The 24520-nt window shown below is 36.3% G+C and overlaps 1 protein-coding gene and 1 non-coding gene across 3 annotated transcripts; one reads left to right on the top strand and one right to left on the bottom strand.

The window, feature by feature from the left end:
- Positions 1–14: 14 nt before the first annotated feature.
- On the bottom strand, positions 15–24061 carry GEMIN2 (gem nuclear organelle associated protein 2). Of its 2 annotated transcripts, XM_045848493.1 has the most exons (10): positions 23910–24061; positions 23435–23519; positions 21338–21427; positions 21006–21065; positions 15632–15745; positions 13630–13674; positions 12317–12385; positions 7723–7833; positions 5645–5703; positions 15–339 (listed from the first exon to the last, which is right to left on the bottom strand). In XM_045848493.1, the coding sequence occupies exons 1-10, from the start codon at positions 24044–24046 to the stop codon at positions 300–302; spliced, it is 810 nt and encodes a 269-aa protein (XP_045704449.1). In that variant the 5' UTR covers positions 24047–24061; the 3' UTR covers positions 15–299. The 2 variants fall into 2 exon arrangements, with proteins under 2 accessions (XP_045704449.1, XP_045704450.1); XM_045848494.1 differs by lacking the exon at positions 15632–15745 and having other exon boundaries at positions 23910–24059.
- LOC123825349 lies at positions 10991–11096 on the top strand. Its single transcript, XR_006786889.1, has one exon. It is a non-coding gene; the product is annotated as a U6 spliceosomal RNA (small nuclear RNA).
- Positions 24062–24520: the final 459 nt, after the last annotated feature.

Raw genomic sequence — 24520 nt, 5'->3', positions numbered from 1 at the left:
ATATGTAAATAAAGCAGCACCAAGGGCATTTGTAAAATTTCTTCATACACTTTTGTATGTGGTTATAAAAAACTTCAAAACTGTTCATCTGAAATTAGGTGGGATTATACAAAGATACTTCAGCTATTCAAATCCATATACTCTATCTTCTGCATATCAGCTTGAGTTGCACAGTTAAGATGAAGACCCCTTACATAATGCTGAAGCTATGATGCAGTTTGTACTTGAACTGGCATTGCAGTTCCTCATACAGGCCGCCTTCATCACAAGTATCTTCTATCCCTGAGAGAACAACTACATCAGGATGGCTCATCGGCTAAATCACGTTGGTCAAAATACCTGGTGAAGAAATAATTGAACACATGCTTAAAGATAATTGTAGCACTATTTATAATAATAGCAGAAAACCTCAAACAATCCAAATGTCTATCAGTAAGGGGACTAGCCCCCTTAAGCACTAAGGACTAGATATAAATTATAGTATATCTATACCGTAGAAGACTGAAGCTTTTACAAAAAAAAGAATGAGGAAAATATCTATACTGCTATAGCGTGGTTTCCAGGATTAAGTGGAAAAAAAAAGGACAGAATGTCTAGCATGCTACCTTTTGTAAGTGTTTGGAAAAATGCAAATTATATACACACAGTATTTGTTACTTTTAAAAAGAAACAATGAGTGGAAGGATAAACCAAAAACTAGTAATAAAATGGATAACTACAGAAGAGAGAAAAGAGGCTAGAGAGGATAGAAGTGAATTCTAAAATACTCCAAATGTACCTCGATTTATAATTGTAACTTTGGAACAATGTAAATATTTGATGTGATTACAAAACAAGATTAAATAAAAATAAAATCATAAATCAAACTCCATAAAATGAATCTTCCCAAATATCAAGTTGGTAGTATAACCACACAGAGGAGAATAATTTCAAATGACCTTAAACACAGTGTTATGATACACATTTTTAGTAAGATATACCAGGGACAAAAAAAGAACAAGGAAGTTTTTAAATGATTTAAATATTTTTACTGTCAGTGACATTACAGTATTATTCTCAAACTATTATGTGCATATTACAGGATAAAGCCATACTTATGTTAATATGGTTACAAACCAGAATTTTCATCATAGAAAAAACATTAAAGAAAAGTCACATTATCTTCAATTAGAACTGAAATATCGATTTGAACTCAGGATTTTATTTTTCTGTTTGTAAAAAACGCATAATTCCTAGCTGTTCACTGAAAAGGGCTTAAGGCACTGACCAACTTAGTAACAGCTAGTTCCCTAACGTCCAAACTGTAGATTCTAAATACCATCATCTACTTGAAAAGAAGAACCAGAACTCCCAGGAGAAAAGACTAATTCTAGATCCAGATCCAGAAATGTTCAAGACACAAATGAATCATCTGGACATACCAGAAAGCAAGAGACTAAAAAGACCACTAGGACTGTATAACAAAAAGCACAGAAAATGATCTGAAGGACTCCCACTGGCCAAAGATGGAACCATTTGAGCATCAAAATGCAATGGATTGAAATTTATCAGATGTTAAAACCTCCACATTTAAAACAATAATCCAAAAACAGAAACAGCCTTATTGGTCATCTCTGGGGACCAGTAGGCTACAACTTCATTATCCCAAAAACTAATAATGGGAAAGAATATAGCCTGTAGCCTCTTTTGGGTTTTTGGGCAGTAAACTCTATTTCAGGGTAACCAAATTGTTGAAGGGAAGTTATTTTTTATAGAAAGAAGTTCTAGTTATGGAGAAATAGAAAAAGCAGCATTTTAGAATTCTAATGAAATAATGGATCTATGCAACCATCATCAATGGCTGATAAAACCAACAGGTGAAAGGTATGGATTGACTTTACCTGAACACAATGATCAACTTTTTTACCACTAAAGCGGGACTAGACATATGCCTCCTGATGTAATACAACAGCATCCATGGAGTCTTAACAAACAAACAGACAAACACACACTATCAATCCTCTGAGCCAGGGGTGTCAAACCTTTTGGCACCTCTGGGCCATACTGGAAGAAGAGTTGGTCTTGGGCCACACATTAAATACATTGTGACATGTAACCACAAAAACATCTCATACTGTTTCAAGTAAATTTACAATTTTGTGTTGGGCCACATCCACAGCCATCCTGGGCTGCACTGGCCCGTGGGCCACAGGTTGGACACCCCTGCAACCTACCTACCACTTTACAGAGAATATGGAAGAGAGATGAACACATTAAATACTGCCATGGAGATTTAGTTGTCAAAACTGAAAAGTGAAATTTTACAAGTCAAAGGACCCAATTTCTTCAACAAATAAATGACGAGAAAAACTCCAGGGGGCTCAATGGGGAGACTTAACACCCATCAAACAAATGCAATGAATGCATCTTAGATTTAAAAAATTCAAAATTAAAAAGATATTTTGGGGATAATCAGGGAATATGAAATATGATGCTGTGAGAATTATTAAATTTATGAGGTGTGGTACTATTACAATCATATTCTTTTAAAGCTCTTGTCAGTTAAATACATACTCAAAGAAGAGAAATGACAAGTCTGAGATGTGTTTAAAATACATTAACAACAAAGATGGGATAAATGAAACATCCTGGTAAACAGTTAATTGTCGAACTTGGGTGATGAATTGGTCTGGGTGGGTTCATTCTACTACATTTGTATGTGCTTCAACATCTCCATAGTAAGAAGCTCAAAAATAATCATCATTGGTAAAATAATTAAGGTAGCTAATTATTGGATCCTGTTTGAATGGGATTCCACTCATCTGAGTAGGTATTGCTATGAATTACCAGTTATTGCCTTCAAGCTACCCAAACAAACAAAACTAACAATAAAAAATACAAGACTTAGAATCTCATACTTATATTGAAGCTGCTACTGCAAATAGAGTCAAGGCCTATATGACCTTTTTCAAACTTGATATTATCTATAAATTTTGCTGAGTGAAGCCTATGTCTCAGAAACTTTTCTAGGATAAAACTTTTATCATTTAACTAACTTTTTGAGGGAAAAAACAATCATGACTAATACACTTGGATATTTGTCTCTTGAGTGTACAGTATTATAAAATATTAGATTAGCCAGCAGATGATGTGTTTAAGTCTCTGGTTTCATTAAGTACTAGTCTACTGAACCATCAATTAGTTAATCTTTCTAAACCTGTCTAGAAGAAAAAAACCCTAAATTGTATGAGGATTAGAGACCCACTATATATAGTGTCTAAGGCAATGCTGTACCCTCTCTTTTAACCCTTATTACCAGCAGAGGAGGTAGATGTTAGCTGGGTGATAAGCACAGCTAAGAGCTCAGCTCTGGAGTAAAGCTGCCAGCGTTTGGATCCTAGCTCTGCCATTTATTAGTTTGTGATGGAAGAGAAGTTATTTGAGCTCTCTCTGCCATTTGTTTCCTCATCTGTAAACTGGTAAAAGCACCTGCCTTCCAAGAATTAAATTAAATAAGTTTCTATTATACAGCACTAAGAAAAATGCATGGCACAAAGTGCCCAGTAAGTATTAATCACTGTCAGCAGCAAAACTGTAGATCAGGAGTGTCAAACTCATTTTCACTAGGTGCCACATCAGCCTTGCAGTTGCCTTCAAAGGGCTGAATGCAATTTTAGGACTGTATAAATGTAACTACTCCTTAACAGCTAAGCAAGGGCTCGACACTGCCGCCAGGTAGAAACAAGGTGCCGGGCAGGATAAAACAAGGTGGAGGGCCGGATTTGGCCCTTGGGCCTTGTGTTTGCTACCTGTGCTGTAGATCAAGAAACTAGATGTTGAGTATGTGTGAACTCCAAAGAAGTATCTGGTAATGGGAAAGGATAAAGCGACACAGGATTACTTACCTTCCCAGTATTTAAGTATGTTATAAATCTTTTAAAAGGTATTGGTATTAGGTAGGATAGGTAGCAAACCAAGGCAGGGAGAGGGAGGGAAACATGTCTGACCCACTAACTCAGCAGTCCTGAGCCTGGTCCAGTGAGTCTGCCAGGTGTTCCAACATCACAAGAAATACCATGGTAGCATAGGAGAAGGGGAGTCCTTGAAATTCTATGTATCATTTCCACTATCTGGAAAAGAAAGCCTTTGAAATTGTGTATTCATCCCAAGGTCTAGAAGGGGAAGAGGAGGGGTCCACAGTACCCAAAGAAAAAGCCCATAAAACAACTGGTTAATTGCCTACCTCTGATCACTATCTATTTTATGTGGGGGTCCCTACTGCTTACAGAAAGAGCCCATAAATAACTTTGAGTAACTTCTTCAACTTTAATTAACTGCCTCCTGTCACATATCTGCTTTACAACAAGATGAACAAATGTGGTCTGGAGCAAGGTAAGAATTTGGGCTAACAGACCCCTACACATACCTAAGCTTGGTTAGTCACGACCACCATGGGAAGCTGGCAGTGCCTTTACCCACCAATCAATACATAACTCCCTCACCCCCATCCCTGCAACTTATGTAAGTTCTCAGGACAAAAGACCTGATGCTGTTACTGCCCTTGATTTTTGCCACCCAAGCCTATCACCCCCACCTCAGCAAGGCTTGTGAAAGTATCAATAATAAACTTTGCTTGCATGTTAATTGACTTGATGATCTGCAATTCTTTACTGTCAGCTAGAACCAAGTTTCTCACATAAGATTGGGATTGGAATAAAAATACTGACCATGGAACAAAAACATTGAGTCCAATAAGAGACCTAAAATAAATGTGTGTGTAGTCTATAAATATATAGACACAAGAATATAAACTATTCAAGTTTTCAAGTAAATTCCAGGTGGAATTTCAATGCGAGAAATGAAATTAAACCTATACTAAATGAAAACATGCCCCAACCAAAAATGAACAAGGGACACAGGCAATTAAAAAAATACAACTGCAAAAAAAAAAAAGAAACATGTTCTACCATCACTGGTAAACAAATACAAATAAAAATAATTTGATTGTATTTTTTAATATTCAAATTGGAAATATTTACATCAACTGAAAATGCCCAGTATTGACTAGGGGATGGACACTCTCACTGACACTCGGTGGGAACACAGAATGGTACGAGCTTTCTGGAAGGCAACCTGGCATTAAATATCTCAGTTTTAAAAGTACAGCCCTGCGCTGAAATAATGTTTCAGTCAACGACACTGCCTATATGGTGGTGGTGTACCATATAGCCTAGGTATGCAGTAGGCTATACCGTCCAGGTTTGTCTCACTACACTCTGTGACGTTCCCACAATGGTGAAATTGCCTAATGATGCATTTCTCAGAACATGCCACCGTTGTTAAGCAGTATGTACCTGTACATGCCCTTTGACTTACTTCTAGGAATTTAACCGCAGGAAATAATGGAGCTGTATGTATGAGGATCTTCATTGCAGCATTATTTACAAAGAAAAATGAAAAGAATTGTTATACATATGTTTTCTTACATACCTCAATTTCCTCTACTGTAAAATGTAAGCAATACTCTCTACCTGTTGAAAGACAATTCTCCAGAAACTCCAGAAATTTGGTTTCTGTAGGTCTTGTGAAAAAACAAAACAAAAACCAATACTCTCTACTACCATTAATAATACTATTTGGAAGCAAAAAATCAAAGATTACTTACCTGCTAACCAAGCAGATTAATAAATTCAAAGCAGGAACCCTCTCATCATCTCTGCTGTTCTAAAAAAAAAAAAGGAAGCCACATGTGGCACAACTCAAAATGTACTCTGTTCCCCTCCAGTATCTTTGAAACGAATTTCCTTTTAAGATGCAAAACATGGAAACTTTATTAGCTGATAGTAAGAACCACATGAAAATAGATAACCTCGAAGAAAAAGGACAAAACTGTAGAATTAATGATCCCTCAAGAAACATCTAAGATTATCTTTTAAATAAATATCCTTGATGGGGAAAAGAAATAAGAATTGAGGAAGAGTAATTTTGAGAATAACGTTGGAGAACGTTTTCCTAGTTCCAAGTAGAGCGACAAAAAAATCCTACGTCCTAACTGGACAGTAATGGAAAAAGTATATATATAAATATTATAAAGAACTTAACAGTTAAGAAGGAATAAAATTCTGGCTTCCAGCCTAAGACACACCAGTAAATATTCCAGATCAGGGCTCTTAATTATGATGGAAGTAGTTCCTGAACTATACATTTTAGAAAGTTCACTTTAAATATTTGTTAAAATGACAAACCTAAGATACATGAAAAATAGCCTTAAAGAATATGAAATTTATTTTCATACATTTTAAGAAGAGTCACAATAACCTACTGAGTAATGTTATAACAGACATGTCATATTTTAATTCAGATTTGGGACACACATCCATGATGTTACTCTATTCAATTTCCTATGTGCCAAGCACTACATGGGACAAAGCTGACTAAAATATATTATAGTATGTGCTAACAGCACAGAAGATACTAACTTTATACCACATACTAACATACCACATACTAACCACATACTAACATACTAACCACATACTAACCTTTAATGATACCACATACTAACTTTAATGAAAGGAAAAATGTGTAAAGTACCATAAAAAGATACAAAGTACCCCTGGCCAGTGTGGCTCAGTGGGTTGGTCCAGTTCCCAGTCTGGGGACAAGCCTGGGTTGTGGGCCGGATCCCTGGCTGGGGATGTGTGGGAGGCAACCCGCTCAATGATTCTCTCACACATCTATGTTTCTCTCCCTCTCTGAAAAATAAATAAAATCTCAAAATCTTATTTAGAAATATGGGGAAAAAAGATATGAAGTATACTGGGAAAATAGAGGATGGAGAGATTCTTTTTAGTTGTTGGGATCAGGGAAAGTTTGAGAGAAAATGGTGGAATGTGAGCCAGGTTGTGAAAAGTAAAAGGTATTTAGATACAGTTTGAAAGAGAGTGAAAAGGCTCCTTTGCAGAGGGAAGTCTAGGGACAAAGCATGGGAGACAGTGAGCAGCAGGCACATTTTGCTGGGAGTACAGGACATTAAGTTTGGGCCATATCATGCTAGATCAGTGAAAGTATTTTGGAGTCGTCAATGGAGTTTACATTTTGTTGCAGGGTTGGGGAAAGGAGCTATAAAAAAACAGAAGTGGGCTTAACAGGACTTTAAATTAGTTTTTGTTGCAATGCTACATGCATGATTTAGAGAAGATCTGACTGGAGAAATTCAAATCAATCACTGGGGCACGGATTGCTAGGTGACTACTCAAGCTTCCTATTCCCCCCTTACTGTGAAGCTCATTTCTAGGCAGGCACACCGCCACCCAGCTAAAAGTAAACATTTCCATAGTTTTTTATGGCCATGTGACTAAACTTTGGCCAATGAGCTATATAGGCAGATGTACTGTAGAACCTCTGGGAAGGCTCTTAAAGAGGCTGGCAGCCTTCTTTCTTCTCTTCTTTCCAACTGCTTATAATGAAATACAATGGCTGAAGCTCCAGCAGCCGTCTGGGACGTGAGGTGAGCTGAGGATGGAAGCCAGAGGTGGAAGAACTCAAAAGCCTCAGTTGCTGCCATTCGAAATCTGATTAGCTTACCTTTAGACTTTCTTTCTCTGAGAAAAAGTTGTTTTAATTAAGCTATTGTTATTTGGGGCATTTCTATTATGTGGCCAAATCTAATCCTGACTAATAAAATATTCCATGTTTTCTTATTTCACTGGAATCCTTCTTTATGACCATATTCCAACTTACCACTAAGAGTCTCACTTCAGAGCATCTTCTTGCAAGCTGCCGAATCAGTGAATGAGCCTCAGGTAACAAAGGTTTTTCAAGACAAGCCAATAAAGCATAAAGCCATCTTCCCTAAATAGAATTTTAAAAAGTAGTAAGTAGGAAAATATTACACCATATTTTCACTTGTTTTTTAAAATGTCCAAAGTTGTGTTTGGTTATTTGCTATGAATAAATTCACATAACATTTAACTGGACTACGTTTGGATATAGAAAACAAAGGGTCACATCTTTTGTATTTTCTAACTATAGAGACAGAACATTAGATACTTCAAAATATTCTCATCCCCAAACAGTTTGCTTCAGAGATTGTTACAATTATAGTACTAATTCACAGGCAGACTACTGCATTAAGATGTGAATAAATCCTTGAAAAATTAAGATATATTTTTCTTTGCCCTCTATAGATAAGTATACAGATCATTTTATAATTTTATAACTCTGTCCCCTCGGTCTATACAAAGGAATTATATTCTATATGAAATAATGTTTTGATAGTTCTATAAATACCATGGCAAGCTAAATTTATTTCCATCCCTTTTAAAATGGGGTTTTCTTTTTGATTACAAAAGTAATATACACGTAATGCAGAAAAAGTAAAAAAATACAAAAAGCACAAAGGAAAAACAAACCTGAAATCCCACCATCCAGATAAACTTTCTGCTAATTTTAAAAATGTTTACCTTTTTTCTATGTAGACTTACAACTTTTAAAAATAAAGTTTCATCACTGTGACAGTAGTAAGGTAATAACATTTTGTAGCCATCTTTTTTAACTTGCAATACATAATAAACATTTCCCATGATGTTAAGTTGGATTAAGAAGAGATGTTATTGGTCTCAGCATGGTGTTTATGTAAATACTCTTTAATGAAGCACTTATACTTTCCTGTCACTGCTGATGTATTCTTTTATCACCCAGATTTTGTGAGAGTATGGTAGACATTATGCCCCTAGAATCCAGTCTAGAGTTGAAATACAACAGGAGCTTAATTAAAATATTTGTGGAATGAATGCTCCATGTGGATGCACCATAACTAACTTAATCAATTTCCTATAGTTGAGAGCTCAGGATGTTTAATTTGTTACTGTTACATAAAAAAAATAGTGTGATAATTATCCTGGAACATAAGTTTTAGAGCATCTCTGATTGATTTCTTGGGGTAAATTCCTAGAAATAATATGGTGATGTCAAAGGGTATATATATTCATACGTTTCTGAGATATAATCACTAAAATGTACCCCAGAAAGGTTATACTAAATTGTTTTCATCAGTAGTGTTTAAGACTGAGTTTATTCTGACCAACGACACATCACTTGGGAGAAACCTGAAGAATATTAGAACAGGCTTGAAATAGCAATCTATGCAACACACAAAGTTAGTTCCTCAGGGAACCACAAATCAGTAAGAATTTTTCTTAAAAAGATTTATGTTCAGGTTTCCTTTACAAATAGTGACAAATTTTCTACATGAAAAAGCTATTATTGCCAGGTGCAGTGGCATATGCCTGCAGTTCCAGCTACTCAGGAGGCTGAGGCAGAAGGATCACTTGAACAAACCCCAGGAGTTCTGGGCTGCAGTGCACTATGCCGATTTGGTGTCTGCACTAAGTTGGGCACCAATATGGTGACTTCCTGGGAGCGGGTTGGGTGGGAGGGCAACAGGTTGCCTAAGGAGGGGTGAACTGGCCCAGGTCAGAAGAAAGCATTATACATTTCAACTTGACTCAAATTTTCAGGTATACGTTTACTATGTAAAGCTAGTAGTCAGGTGTTCAAATGGTCTCTACCTTTAGAAGTTGCTTAAACCTCTGACTGTCTAAGATATAACTCTGCTGAAGCATTCCTTTCCTCAAAGTTAGTGAGCACAGAGTAACAATGCTAAAAAGTAAGAGCAAAATCTAAAACTAAGTAGTCAAAAGCTTCCTTAATAGCTACTACTTGGATGATAAAATAAGATATATTTCTCAAAAAGTATTAGACAAGTAATTCTAAATAAAAAAGTTTTTAAAAGTTCCCTTTTTCAGTTCTGGCTGGCGTAGCTCTGGATTGAGCGCGGGCTGCGAACCAAAGTATCACAGATTCGATTCCCAGCCAGGGCACATGCCAGGGTTGCAGGCCATGGCCCCCAGCAACCGCACATTGATGTTTCTCTCCTCTCTCTCTTTCTCCCTCCCTTCCCTCTCTGAAAATAAATAAATAAATCTTTAAAAAAATTTTTAAAAGAATGAAAATTTCAAAGATGCCAACCGAACCCATAATTAAAAACACCATACTTTCTTGAATTTCAAATGAGAGAAATTAAAAAAAAAGGTTCTTTTTTTGTTTTTGCTAGTTTATGATATACAAACTTTCTGTGATGAATGTTTTTACCTTAAACACTGATATTTTCAATACTAGAGTTCTGATGGTATAGTTATTTGGATAGGGGAATTGAACACTGTTGATTTAAAAGACAGATTACTCAAAATAAGACTCAAGAGATTAATCCTTTTAAAATTTAGTAAATCAGGTGTCAGTGGTTCAGAAACCCTTTAATAATTCCTCTGGTAAATACAGCTACATTTTTTGGTAGTATGCTTTCATTAATTAATAGGAAAAGCCAAACTTATCACCCTTTTAAGTGAGTAATCTTTCTTTTTAAATCACACTATGAAGTTAAAAAATAAATATTAAAGGAAGAGAAGAAAAACATAAGTAATACTTATCTGTTTTATAAGGCTTATAAACCCCTGATCCAATAACTCTACTCTGGAAATATGCTAAGAAGGCAGTATAAATGTTTATATTTTAGTCATGATTGTAAAATATAAGGAAGAACCCAAATGATTAATAATGAATCAACATAGGTTATGAGATATTAAGATAATGACAATTACATGTGAATTACATTATTGTACTGAAATATATATATGAAATGTAGCCAGAAACACACACACATGCACACACATTAATTATAACTATGTAAAAGACACAGAGGACCACTGAAACAGAAAGAGTGATTTTAAACATGATGTTTTTCCTTTAAAAAGTACATGCTATGGCCCTGGCCAGGTAGCTCAGCCAGTTACAGCACTGTCCCCATAAGTCAAGGTTGCAGATTCAATCCCTAGTCAGAGCACATACTAGAATCAACTGATGAATGCATAAGTGGAACAATAAATCAGTGTTTTTTGCTCTCTCCCACTTCTTTTCTCTCTAAAATCAATAACTAAAAAAATAAAAATATGTGCTTGCTTTGGCAGCACATATACTAAGACTAGAATGACACAGAGAAAATTAGCATGGCCCTTGAGCAAGGATGACTGCAGTTTCGTGAAGCAGTCCATATTTTTCAAAAAGAAGAAAAAATAATACATGTTATATAGTAGAGATTTATTTTTTAAAAACATTTTCTTTATTTATTTTTAGAGAAAGGGGAAGGGAAGGCATGTGCCCTGACCGGGAATCCAAACAGCAACCCTTTGGTTAATAAGCCTGCGCTCAATATACTGAGCTCCACCAGCCAAGATATATAGTAGAGATTTAAAAGAAAGTATTGATATAACTTTAAAAGCTTAAGCTACCTGGGCAGGAGAGAAAATATAAAAATTTAAACTAAAAAATTTAGTGATAAAGAATACGGTCTTATACTTATGGAAGAAACTCAGCCACTTGGCTGCATGGCAGGCTGAGACACACACTGTGCTGCATGGGTGGTTTATCTGTTTCTCTCAGCAGACTATAAGCTCCTGGAGGGCAAAGATTCCATCTTATGCTTTGACAGCTAGCTTTGGAGTCTCAGATACACTCTTTTGCAAATATCCTTCACTGTGAAAATTATTTGTTTCTAAAAATTAAATCCTACTTCAGATGATAAAACTTCTAATCAGGGGATTAAGTAGGTAATTTATATAATGTCTACCAACTGTACCCAATTTTGAAGGTAAAAAAAAAGCTGTGAATATAAAGCAATAAAACGCAGGGGCAGTATAGCATAGTTGTTAAGAGTACAGTCAGATGGCCTGAGCATGAGTCTCTGTTCTGCCAATTATCTGTGTGATCTTTAGCTACTAAATCTGTATGTGTTCCAGGTTCCTATCAATAAAATGGAAATAATAGTTGATAGGTTATTAGAAGATTCAAGAAATTAATAGAACAATGCCTGGCACAGAGTGCTATTATTGTTATTATTTCTGATACGCTTTTGTGAGTTGGATTTCAAGGCCATTTTAGAAAATGCATTTCAAACTTCTTTAAGTCAGTGCCACTCAAAAAGGGATCTGCGGATTGGTAGCTGGTCAGTACCCTGTTTGTTATTTGTCCCAGGATAAAAACCAACTATTTCATTGACAATCCCCACCACCCCAAAGCAAGACTTTCTCAATGAAGAAAGTAGTACGTTAATTTACATGCTAGTGTAAGCTCCTCACTGCAAATAAGCATAATTTGCATTATACATAGTTATACATACATGTATAATATGTACAGATCTATAAATACTATAGAGTACTATCTCATATATAAATATGTATAATTTCATCTAGATTATGAAAATAAAAAGAGGTAACAGTACCAATTCTGGAGTAAAGTCTCTTTCTCCAAACCAATTACTCAGATATTCCAAGACACTGGCTATTGTTGCCTAAAAAAAAGGGGGAGGAGGTAGAATTGCATTAGTAGTAAAACAATGACAAGTTCAACGTGAGTTTCATTTAGTTAGAAAGCAGCTCCAATAATTAAAGTGGCCTCATTGTTTAGATTTCCAGAGAACTGTGACTCTATTTAGTCATTTGATTACATGGTCACTCAAAGAGAAGAGGCTTTTAGGATAATATTCTTATACACTTTCAAATATCAATACCTTGGGTTAAAAAATCCCAGGATTTAGTTAGCAACTACTAATTTAGTTTATCACTACTTAAAAAAATTCCATGTGCTCTTAAAAAAAATCTCTGCATAATAAATACCTTCATTTATTTTCATAAAACAAAGTATAAATCTAAACAGAAAGTCAGCTAGAGAAAGATCTGTTTTAAAACAATACTGACAGAATTTATCAAATTGTTGGAAATATTATCTCGCTTATTCAAATATAGTTGGACACTTAAAAACACTCTAATAGAAAAAAAAACACTCTATAGAATTTTGCAGTATCTTAGTGCAAATGATCAAGTGAAACTGTGAGCCAGTATAATTTATGACAGAGTATGACTTTGAAAAAATTTCATCTCCCAAGGGTATCTAATGCTATGTCAAAACAAAACAATCAAATGTTTTAGATGGTCTTTAAATAGGTAACAAAGTACTAGTCCTAAAAGTCAGAAGAAACAAAATCCATTTTTTCCCTTTATCCCAAGAAATTTATGTAGTGGTTAAGTTTTGGGGAGTCAAAAGTTTTATGTGCAATTTTGACTGCAGGGAGAGTCAGTGTCCCTAACCTGGTGCTGTTCAAGGGCCAACTGCATTTCATTCTTAATGGAATGTGTAGGATGTCTGAAACTAGAAATAGCAATCTAACTTTAGTATTAACTTCACACCCCAGAATCTAAGACTTATAACTGAAATATATACAATTAAGTAGTTTAGCACCATGATTGAGAACATCAGTTCCAGAATTAGACCATCCTGGGACTGAATCCCAGTGCTGCCATTAAAACTTGCTGAAAACTACCTGCAAATTACTTAACCTTGAACTGTTTCCTGTTCTCTCAAAAAGGGATATTAATAATAACTCCCCATACAGGGCTGCAATAAGGATTAAATAAAAACTGTTAAAAGAGTTTAGGACAGGGTCTTACACATTATATTCAGTAAATGTATTCAAATACTCTCACACACATCACAAAAAAAAAGAATGCATTTTCCATATTATTAGATGGACTTTACCTGATTCATTCTGCTAACAATACTAAGCAAGGGGGGAAAACCAATCTGAAAGAAAAATGAGATTGAAATTTATTAAACAGTATTATAAGGGAGGGTTTAATTTTTTTCAAACTGGTGAATTCTCATCTCACTGTTATTTAAAAACAAATGATGGCTAAAACAAAATTCCTTTATTTCCTATTATAATAAAATGTTCTATGAACTCTTAATTGGCAATGCCCCCTAATGTCCTGAAATCTGAATATGTAAACCTAAAAATAAAAAAATGATTTCAGTAATTAAAATGTTAAAGTATGAAATTTAAAAAAAGATACTATTAATACTATGGCATTAATATGTGATATAAACTTTTAAAAAATCATTAGCTAAAGCTAATATTTTTAGGAATTAAGGGTACTTGAATTAGAATCACTTTTTTCCAAACCCAATCTGAGTCAATTAAAAAAATCTACTTTGGAGTTTAATGCTGGGAGCCTTGATTGTGGAAATAGCACTGACTTGTGAGCCTAAGAAGATATGCATTAAACTCTTGCAACTTTAAATGGTTCTTTTCAAAAGTTATTTTTAAATTTATTTTAGAGGACGAGGGAGGCAAAAAGAGGATAGAAACATTGATTTGTTGCTTCTTATCCACCCCCTCACTGAGACTGTACCTGCAACCCAAACATGTGCCCTGACCAGGAATCAAGCTGCTGGCCTTTTGCTTTGCGGGATGACGCCCAACCAACTGAGCCACATGGGTCAGGGCTACATGGTTCTTTCCGGTGGTGTACATTACTTGTACACATTTTTTAATAATAAGGTAAATAAACAAATTTTAATTCTTTATTAAATTAAAACACTTTTTAAAATGGAACATACATTGGGGATTACCCATAAGAACAGCTATATAGGAAACAGTGCCAAGTTAGCTGCCCTAGAGATCAGAATCTTCCTTCGCTCCCACCACGTGTGTACAAGTGCCTGTTTTCCTGGTCTGGTTGGCACAGCGTATCAAGCTTTCTTTGCCAATATATTACCTGAAAAACAGCTCAGTGTCGTTACAAATTACATTTATACTATAAGTAAGTTTGTGTATCTCATATAAGAACCATTTGTATTTCCTTTCTGTGAGATGTCTATTTATATCCTTGGGCCATTTTTTGTTTTTGTTTTAAATTGGGTTCTAGGTCTTTTTAATGCCTTTTTGGTAATTTTAGAGACTTTTGGAATATTTACATTTGCAGGATTAATTAGTTTTAAATGGGAAAAATACAATGTGGTACCACATAGCAAACAATGTATACCTTCTATTCAACAGAAAAGAACATAACATGGGGATTTAATAGTAATGAGATGTATGCAGAAGGTTCCTGAAACACCTGACACCTTGAAACACCTGAAAACTTGAATGCAGGTGAATCCTAAAGGACAAGAAGTTGTCCACATACTTTATGAAGCCATGTGAAATTTAAATATACCCTCAACATTTCATTTCCAGAATACACAATTTACTAATAAGCATTTACTACTAAGCATTTTAAAGTAGATTTCTAAATGTGTCATGTTTTTCTGTTTCCCTGACTATTCTTCATTCATTGTTTAACCCATGACTAATCATTAAGAAAAAAACAAATCCTACCTAACTCACAAAATAACTAAAACATAAAAGGTATGAAGCCAACCTAGAAGATGTCACAATACATTGTTTCAGAAACTGGGATGCCTATTTTTATGTTAAAGATATAATAAACTAAGTCAGAGGTTGGCAAACACTTTCTGTAAAAAGCCAAACTAAATATTTTAGGCTTAGCAGACCACACATTGTCTTAGTCACATATTATTCTTAAAGTTTGTTTTTTGTAAACCTTTAAAAATATAAAAAACATTCTTAGGTCATGAGCTGTAGAAAAAATTGGCTGTAGACTGAATTTGGACTAGGCTGTAGTCTGCTGACCCTTTACGATAAATGATGCATCAAAACTAGAATACTGTTGGTTTCGTTTATCCACTTGTCACCTACTTGTATATAATCTATTCCAGGACTTTCGTTTTTAGCTGGTCCAACAGCCCCTTCAGAACATAACCTTTCACCCAGACAAAATTTTTTCCAGCCTTCTTCATCTTCAGATTTTGGCTAAAAAAAATAAATAAATAAATTTACTTATTTCTATATATTTTTAAAATACTGACTTTGAAAAAAAAAACAACAACGAGGATTTCTCCAAAGTTCCACCACCTCAGCACAAAGATATGGAGCCTGTTATGGGTTGAATTATGTCCCCCAAAGATTCGAATGCTGAAAAGCTAACCCCCAGTACCTAAGGATGTGACTTAGAGACAGGGCCATTACAGAGGTGATTCAGATAAACTGAGGCTATAGAGTGGGCTCAAATCCCATCTGACTGGTGTCCGCATAAGAGGAGGCCATTTGGACACATGCGAGATGATGCAGATGTGTGTGCACAGAGGAAAGACTATGTGAGAAACTAATGAGAAAATGGCATGTGCAAGCTGGAGAGAGAGGCCCTGAGGCAAACAAACTTACCTTGATCCTAGACTTCTTGCCTAAAGAACTGTGAGGAAGTAAATTAGTATTTGTTAAACTACCTACTTGGTGGTATTTTGCTACAGTGGCCCTGGCAAACTAATACAGTGCCCCGGTGGCCTTACCATATGTGACACATGTTTAGTTGGGAGCACACTTTAATGGACACTGACAAGCAAGGGTATGTTCAAAAAGAGGATAATAAAGATGAAATCGATATTAAAAATGCACTAAGAATGCTTACAAGAACCAAGGATATTTGTTCCAGGAAAGGAGACATGATCATATACTTCACATACTTGATCGACTGCCCAAAGAAGGAATAGATTTACTCTACATCACCAAAAGTAAAAAGCTGGACCAGTGGAGGAAAGAAGCATTCAGTTCAATATAAGTAGGTATCTCAACAAAACTTTTTATTTGTACACGTTATTTTGAACCTTATTTTGCAAAGGTGCAATTTTCCCACTGAGGATAAATAGCTTTCATTAGATTCTCAGGATGAATGAGACCCTAAAAGGTTAAAACTGACTGTCCTGAAATAATGTATACAACTTTCTCCATTATTTCATTAGGTTAGAGATGATTTCCGCTGCAGGTAGCACTAAATATCCTGATTATTAAAAACAGTAGGTGCTATTCTGCCTGGTGTGACTTAGTGGTTGAGTCCCAGATGGGTCGCCAAAGGGTCGCCAGTTCGATTCTCAGTCTAGGGCACATGCCTGGGTGGCCAGCCAGGTCACCAGTAGGGGGCACATGAGAGGTAACCATACACTGATGTTCCTCTCTCTTTCTCCCTCCTTTCTCCTTTCTAAAAAATAAATTTAAAAAAATCTTTAAAATAAATAAAAATAGTAGGAGCTTCAATGATTGGATAAATCGATAAATAAATATGTATACTTACATAGCTGACACCAGGATGTGCTTTAAAATTTTTTCATTTTATTATTTTCATGTTTATATTTGCCATGATGAACCTGTGTTATGGTTACATAATATTCTTATTTTGATGGAGCATAATTTATTGAATCAGTTATGTTACGTTATTTCATTTTTGACAAAATAATATCATAGTATTACTGATGTGGCTTTTTGAATTAATAAGCATGTACACAACATCTTTAAACTGAGCAAGAAAGAACAAAGTAGTATATCTACCTCCTTCCCCCTACCTCCTTTCTTACTAGAAGCCTCAGAACATAGTGAAAAGCTTTAGTCAGACAGACTTCGGTGGCTCCCAGCCATGCCTTTGAAGAATTAAATGGTCTTAGGCAAGTGACATCAGTTCCTTTCACACTTTTGTTAGAGGAGAACTTCCAACTGGTCTGGAGAAACATATCGAGAGTCCATATACTTAATTTCTTAGCTTTCAGCTGGTCTCAGGAAGCTTATGCAAGCAACTTCCTCCATTTACCCCAATGTGTCACCACGTAAAAGATAGGAAGAACTGCCTAGAAGAAGCTTCTAAGATCTGAAATCTATGAATTATCCCAAAATTAGCAAAACTGTGTGCATAGGTGCATTTTGCCCTTTGGAAGATAAATAGATTTCATCTGATTCTCAGAAAGAATATGAGACTCCCTAAAAGGTTAAAAGTATTGCCATGGAGTACACCTGAAATTAATATAATATTGCATGTCAATCATAACTGAAATATAAATTTAGAAAAAGAGGGAAATATAAAAAGTAAAATTAAAAACTTTTCACAGAAAAAGAAAGTATTGCCATAGAACAATGTATCCATTTCTTCCCCAACTCCCTTTTTTATTCAGTAGCCCAGATATAACATGTCTACTGAAGAGCTTAATATTATATCTAAGCCGATAAAATGAAGTCAATACTTTTCAGTATGCATGACAGCTTTACTAAAATGTCACTGGTATTGGCACCATTATCTCATCAGGAAAATTCAATAAGTCTTTACTCAATCTTTCTGTAAATACTTTTTGTAAATAGGAAAATGTATTTATTTCCTAAAAAGCAAATATCTAGAAGGACCTTTAAAAACTTGTAAAGGCCTAAAAATTACCTATCCAAAATGGCTCAAAATGCTGTGAATCAAAGCTGTTATAAAAATAACTTCCATTACTGATTTTATATTTTTCAGGTCACTAATATAATGCAATTGGTACTATTAAGGTAGGTGGGGACTACCGGTCCAGATGGCACTGCAGGTAACTGCGGCTTGCTTCCTTGCACAACTACATCAAAATTACATCTAAAATATAGAACAACCATCACTAAGAACTCTCAGAAATCAAACTGATAGAAGTCTACAACTATGAAATTAAAGAGACCACATCCACCCAGACTGCTAGGGCAGACACATGGAACAGGCTGATCCTATATCCACGTGTGGTGGATAAAATTTTGGGAGAGATCTCTCAGGAGTGAGGAGTCCCAGCCCTATACCAGAACCCCCATCCCAGGGTACCAGTGCTGGGAAGATAAGCCCCATAACTTCTGGCTTCAAAAACTAGTGGGGATTAAGTTGGTGGAGGAAATTTCTGGAGTCCCAAGTAATTCCCCTTGAAGAACCCATACATGGACTTACTCAGACTCACTCCCTCTGAGTTCCAGCACTGGGGTAGCAGCTTGAAAGGCACCAGTGGCATACAGGGAGGAACTGAAGTGTCTGGCATCAAGGTGAGAGCTGGGAGACAGCTTTCTTTTAGACAAGAAGGTGGGTGGAGGCCACTATCCCTTTTCTAAACCCTCCCTACACAGAGCCACAGAGCCAGCAGGCTGGAGCCATATATGAGACTCCATCAACCCAGCTAACACTGTTTGCCCTGACCTGGAGATCCCTAGAGACTCCATGCCACCCAACTTACTTGGGGCCCCCCAAGCTGCTTTTCTATATGAATGGCTGGTCTTGGCTCACGGTTCACGACATCCTAAATCCTCTCAAACAAACAACGCTGGCTTCAGTGAGCCCCCAGGCCCTGACCCTTGTGCTAAGTAGCCCCAGGCCTGCTAAGTAGCAGCAACCAGCCTAGATTCACAGCTTGGCTTTGCCTGGGAATCTCCAAGCCCAGCACAAGTAGCCCCCATCTCAGACTGCTCTATAGTTCAAGCAGGGTGTATTCTGCCCTGGCAAAATACAGGTGGGGACTGACCTTGGCCTTCACCACCTAGGAAACCCCAGAGCCTGTGCACCCAGCGGACAGCTACAGACCAAATCAGACCACTACCACCCTACCCCTGTACAGCTGAAGGTGGAGGTTGGTGATCAGTGGTCACAGCCAGTCCATGCAGCTGACTGGCCTGGGTAAATCCTTCCCATTGACCTGCCAACAGCAATCAAGGCTCAACTATAAAAGAAGAGTGTACTCAGCCCACATGAAAATCATACCTTGAGTGCCCAGCTTGGGTGATAGGGGAGTGTGTGCCACTGAACTCTATAGAACATCTACTACATTAGGCCACACTACCAAGGCAGGGTGTCATAGCAGTTCTACCTGCTACATAGAAACAAACAGAGGGAGGCTGCCAAAATGAAGAGACAAGGAAACATGGCCCAAATGAAAGAACAGATCAAAACTTCAGAAAAAGAACTAAACAAAAATGGAGAAAAGCAATCTATTAGAGGCAGAGCTCAAAACAGTGGTTATAGGGATGTTCAAGGAGCTTAGTCAACAGCATAAAAAGATCTAGTCAGAAACGAAGGATACACTAATTGAAATAAAGAACAATGTACAGGGAAACAACAGTAGAGTAAATGAAGCTGAGAATCAAATCAATGGTTTGGAACACAATAAGCAAAAACTAACCAACCAGAACAAGAAAAAAGAATCCCCCCCCCCCCCCAAAAAAAAACACCCGAGGACAGTGTACAGCCTCTGGGACAACTCCAAGTGCTCTGATATTCGTATCATAAGTGTGCCAGAAGGAGAAGAGAAAGAGCAAAAAATTGGAAATTGATTTGAAAAAATAATGAAAGGAAACTTCCCTAATTTGGTGACGGAAATAGACATGCAAGTCCAGGAAGCAGAGACAGTCTCAAACAAGATGGAGGCAAAGAGGCCTAGTCTAAGACCCATGATAATTATAATGTTAAAGGTTAAAGATAAAGAGAGAATCTTAAAAATAGCAAGAGAAAAACAGTTGGTTACCTACAGGAAAGTTCCCATAAGACCTTCAGCCAATTTCTCAAAAGAAACTTTGCAGGCTAGAAGGGACTGGCAAGAAATATTCAAAGTCAAAAAAGCAGGAACCCACAGTCAAGATTGGTATCATTTAGAATCGAAGGGCAGATATAGAGCTTTCCAGACAAGAAAAAACTAAAGTTGTTCATCATCGCCAAACCATTATTATATGAAATATTAAGGGGACTTATTTAAGAAAAAGAAGATCAAACCATGAAGAATAAAATGGCAATGAATACATACGTATCAACAACTGAATCTAAGAAATGAACTAAGCAAACAAGAACAGTGACAGAATCATGGATACAGAGAACATTTTGATGGTTGCCATATGGAAGTGGGTATGGGTGAATGGGTGAAGACGTGAGGGGATTATGAAGTACATGTAGGGAGTTTCAGAATAGCCATGGGGATGTACAGTACAGTATAAAGAATGGAGTATCTAAAGAACTTACATGCATGACCCATGGACATGAACAATGGTATTGGGATTGCTAAAGGGAGTGGGGGTTGCTGGATGGAATGGGGCATATGGAGAAAATTGGGACAACTATAATAAACAATCAATAAAATGTAATTTTTTAAAAGGGGTAGATGGGAGAGAAAAGGAATAATGTAGACTAAGTAAATGAATCTTTAAAGACTGGAAGTAAATGTGGACTTTCAAACACTGTACAACTTAAACACAGAAACTTACATACCATGGTCACATTACTATCCAGCTGTTGTGATTTCCAGTGGCTTCTATGTCTGTTCACATTCTACAGAAAGAAGAATTAGACACTGATCTTCAGAGAATGGGTAACTACAAAGAAATCAATTGCTGCACAACATTCTAACTATCCTAACACTTAGAAAATGTTTTAAACTGTATTACATCTAATAATTATAATAATAACTTGGTAATTGATTCACAAATATTCTTTTCTTTATACTTCAGAATCACAAATCTTATTATTCCAACTTAAGTCTAGGAACAGAATTAAATATGAGGGAGGGATTTAATTTGATTAAATGATTAAAGTACATTCACCTGTCGAACAGCTGAAAATTGTGCCACTTGCTGTTGCTGCCACTGAAGTGTAGGGGAATACCCTTCAGGAGCAGGCTGACATCCTGAAAGCTAGAGATCAGTTCATAATTGTTAGAATCAATATTAGTGTTGTACCTAGAAGTCCATGCTTCTGCAAAGTAAAAGTAAAATCAACATGAACAGCAAATAATAAAGTACATGATTAAGACTATACAAAAAAAAAAGTACTGTTTCTGATGTAAAAAAGTAGTTAGGCATTTCACTTTACTATTTATGTCTAAGTTTAAAATGTTAGGAAAAGATCCTTATTTAGTCACTTTAGTAAGAGCCATCTGGAATGTTTTAATAGTTGTAGTTTGTTTATTTTAAATATTCATGTATTAATATTTTTCTAAATCCTCACTCAAGAATACATTTATTGATTTACAGAGAGGAAGGCAGGACGAGAGAAAAACATCAATTGGTTCTCCAACCAGGGATCGAATCTGCAACCTATGTATATGCCCTGACTAGGAATCAAATCTGTATCTTTTTGATGTTCGGGATGACGTTCTAACAAACTGAACCACCCTACCAGGGCAACAGTTGTCGTCTCTAGGAAATATAAATGATATGAGCCCTGAAGATATAATGTATTCCTACCTTTCTAGAATAGCAGAACAGTTTGAAACAAAAAGATATATCCCAAACAAACAATTTCAGCATAGGCAGAACACACTCAAATAATTTAAGACATTTGACTTTGAAAGGTCTACTTGTTTCCTAAAACAGTACTTAAGTTCACAAGTGATCACATAGTGCCTTGAAATAAAACTTATTGCAGTTACTTTTTAAAGCCAGGTATATAAGACATCATTTTATAAGACATCAACTAAAAACTTACATGAAACTTTACGGTGTCTGAATTAAAATTACCTAATTATAAACATCAGGTAAAGAATTACTTAGAACATAAAAGGAAAAGGATTTATTGCAATTTAAAACTGAAAACAACAACAACAACAACAAAAAAAAACCTGCTGCTCTCCTCTGACCTTAAATTAAATTCACTCTTCAGAGAGACCTTCTGTGACTATTTAGATAGTCACAGTATTCCCTGTTATTTATTGGTCACTTATATATGTTAATTTTCATCATTGCAGCAGTCATTTTATATAATTAATTTGTTTAATGTCTTTCTCAGGACAATGTAAACTCTACAAGGGTAGGGACCTTTTCTGTCTCATCCTCTGTTGAATCTTCAGTGACCCACACAACCTAGTTGGTTAGTAAAAAACGTGCTGGATAAGTGTATGAAAATGTTCATAGTGTACAAGTAGCCAGAAAAAGTGTAAAGATATCTAGGTTTCTATTCTTTTTTTTTCTTTCCTTTTTTAAAAAACTTATTTATTTTTAGACAGAGGGGAAGGGAAAGAGAGAGAGAAACCTCAATGTATGGTTGCCACTCACATGTCCCCCACTGCGGATCTGGCCAGCAACTCAGGCATGTGCCCTGACTAGGAATTGAACCAGCGACCCTTTGGTTCGAAGGCCAGTGTTCAATCCACTGAGCCATACCAGCCAGGGCTCTATTCTCTTTTTTTTAATTAAAAATTCTTTGCATAGTTTATTTTTCATTGTATTTTTTTCTATTGCTACTTATCTCCTTTATACTCCCTTCCATTTTTCTCCTCACCCCCTGCAACAATCACCATGGGACTCTATTCTTAAAAAAATAAAACCCAGTCAATATCATAACATGCAAACTACATGAAGATTAAAGTCCAATAATAATTATGAAGATAACTAGAAAATGTTACTAAAAATTAAAGGATAGCCTAAGTAACCTATTTAAAGACTTCTTCAGGATTTGATCATGCCCCTAAAGTATGAAGAGCAAGCAAATCTCTATGAATGCCAGGATTACTGAAAGCCTCTGGCAGCAGTAAATGTCCTTTGTGTTTTTGGAAGAAAAAGTACAATAAATGTTTTAACCTCCTAGGTAGTCGTTGTCAAATCTTACCTACCTACATCTGTTAGATGCTATAGGAAGAGGTATGGTCTTTTAATTTGCGGGGGGAGGTAAAAAAAAGTCCCCTGAAGGGTAATAACACTCACAGAAATATTCACACTTTGCTTCCTCTTCAACTTCTTTGGGTCAATTTGAGCTACCACAACATCTGGACATTGAGCGGCTTCAATCCTACAAATAAGTAATAAATGCAAAACTGTGATTACTATCATGCTTTGTCTATGCGTAGTAAAACAAGCTAATCATTTCTACATTTCATTATGAAATTAGACAAACAGTTCAGAATTGCAATTGAGGCATTTATCAGAATACTTCTGAAATTATCCGGATTAAAAGCAAGGAAATCTAGGAGCACACATCTTGCCATGGGTAATCAAGTTTAATATAATGAAGTTCATAGAAACTCGTTCCCGTAAAGGTGTAATCAAGTGATCTTGATCCAATCCGAACTCCACTGCGACTGGGGACGGAAACAAAGGCGGGGCTTTATCACAAACAGGGTTCGAGCTAGACGCCCGGCGGTTGAACTACCAGCCCGCCCTCTCACGCCAAATCACTCACTGGACCCTCCTCAAGTATTCCTGAGGCGTCCTCGGGGGTATAGAAGGATCGAAACCTTCTGTCAAGTCGCAGGGCTCCACTGGCAACAGACGGGGCATCAACTCTTCCACTGCAGATTCCCCTGGTACCCACGCCATGGTTTACAATTTAGCCAGCCCCACGTCTAGGTCACGGCGCAGGCGCACGCGCTTAAGTAGGTACCTTTGGCGCGGAGTTGAGCGAGTGGCCGGGCTCCAGGGGCATAATTGCGCGTGCGCAAATCTGCTGCTCGTTCTAAGGTTAAGGCTCCGGTGGTGTAGTCAAGACTGTGAATTAAGTTCCTTGCAGTGATGGTTCTGGAGTGTTTCCGCGTATTATCTCTTCTACCCCCTGTATTGTCTTTTAAAACTAGGTAAAGACTGAGGGTTATTAACTTCTATATATCCCTTGTAGTGAGGGATCCTTAAATGTTTTTTGAATTAATGAGTTATATTACTGTGATCATCATTTATTGACCCCTAAATTCTTAAACACCGGTAGACAGGTCATATACATTTCCTCATTTAATTTTTACAACATTTTGAGGAAGGTGGTATTATCCCGGTTTTGTAAAGGAGGAAATACACCAAAAG

The sequence above is a fragment of the Phyllostomus hastatus genome, unplaced genomic scaffold (genome assembly GCF_019186645.2).
Source record: "Phyllostomus hastatus isolate PE091 unplaced genomic scaffold, TTU_PhHast_1.1 phas_contig_62, whole genome shotgun sequence".
NCBI lineage: Eukaryota > Metazoa > Chordata > Mammalia > Chiroptera > Phyllostomidae > Phyllostomus > Phyllostomus hastatus.
Note: the sequence above shows the minus strand (reverse complement) of the source record. Positions and strands in the feature narration are given on the sequence as shown.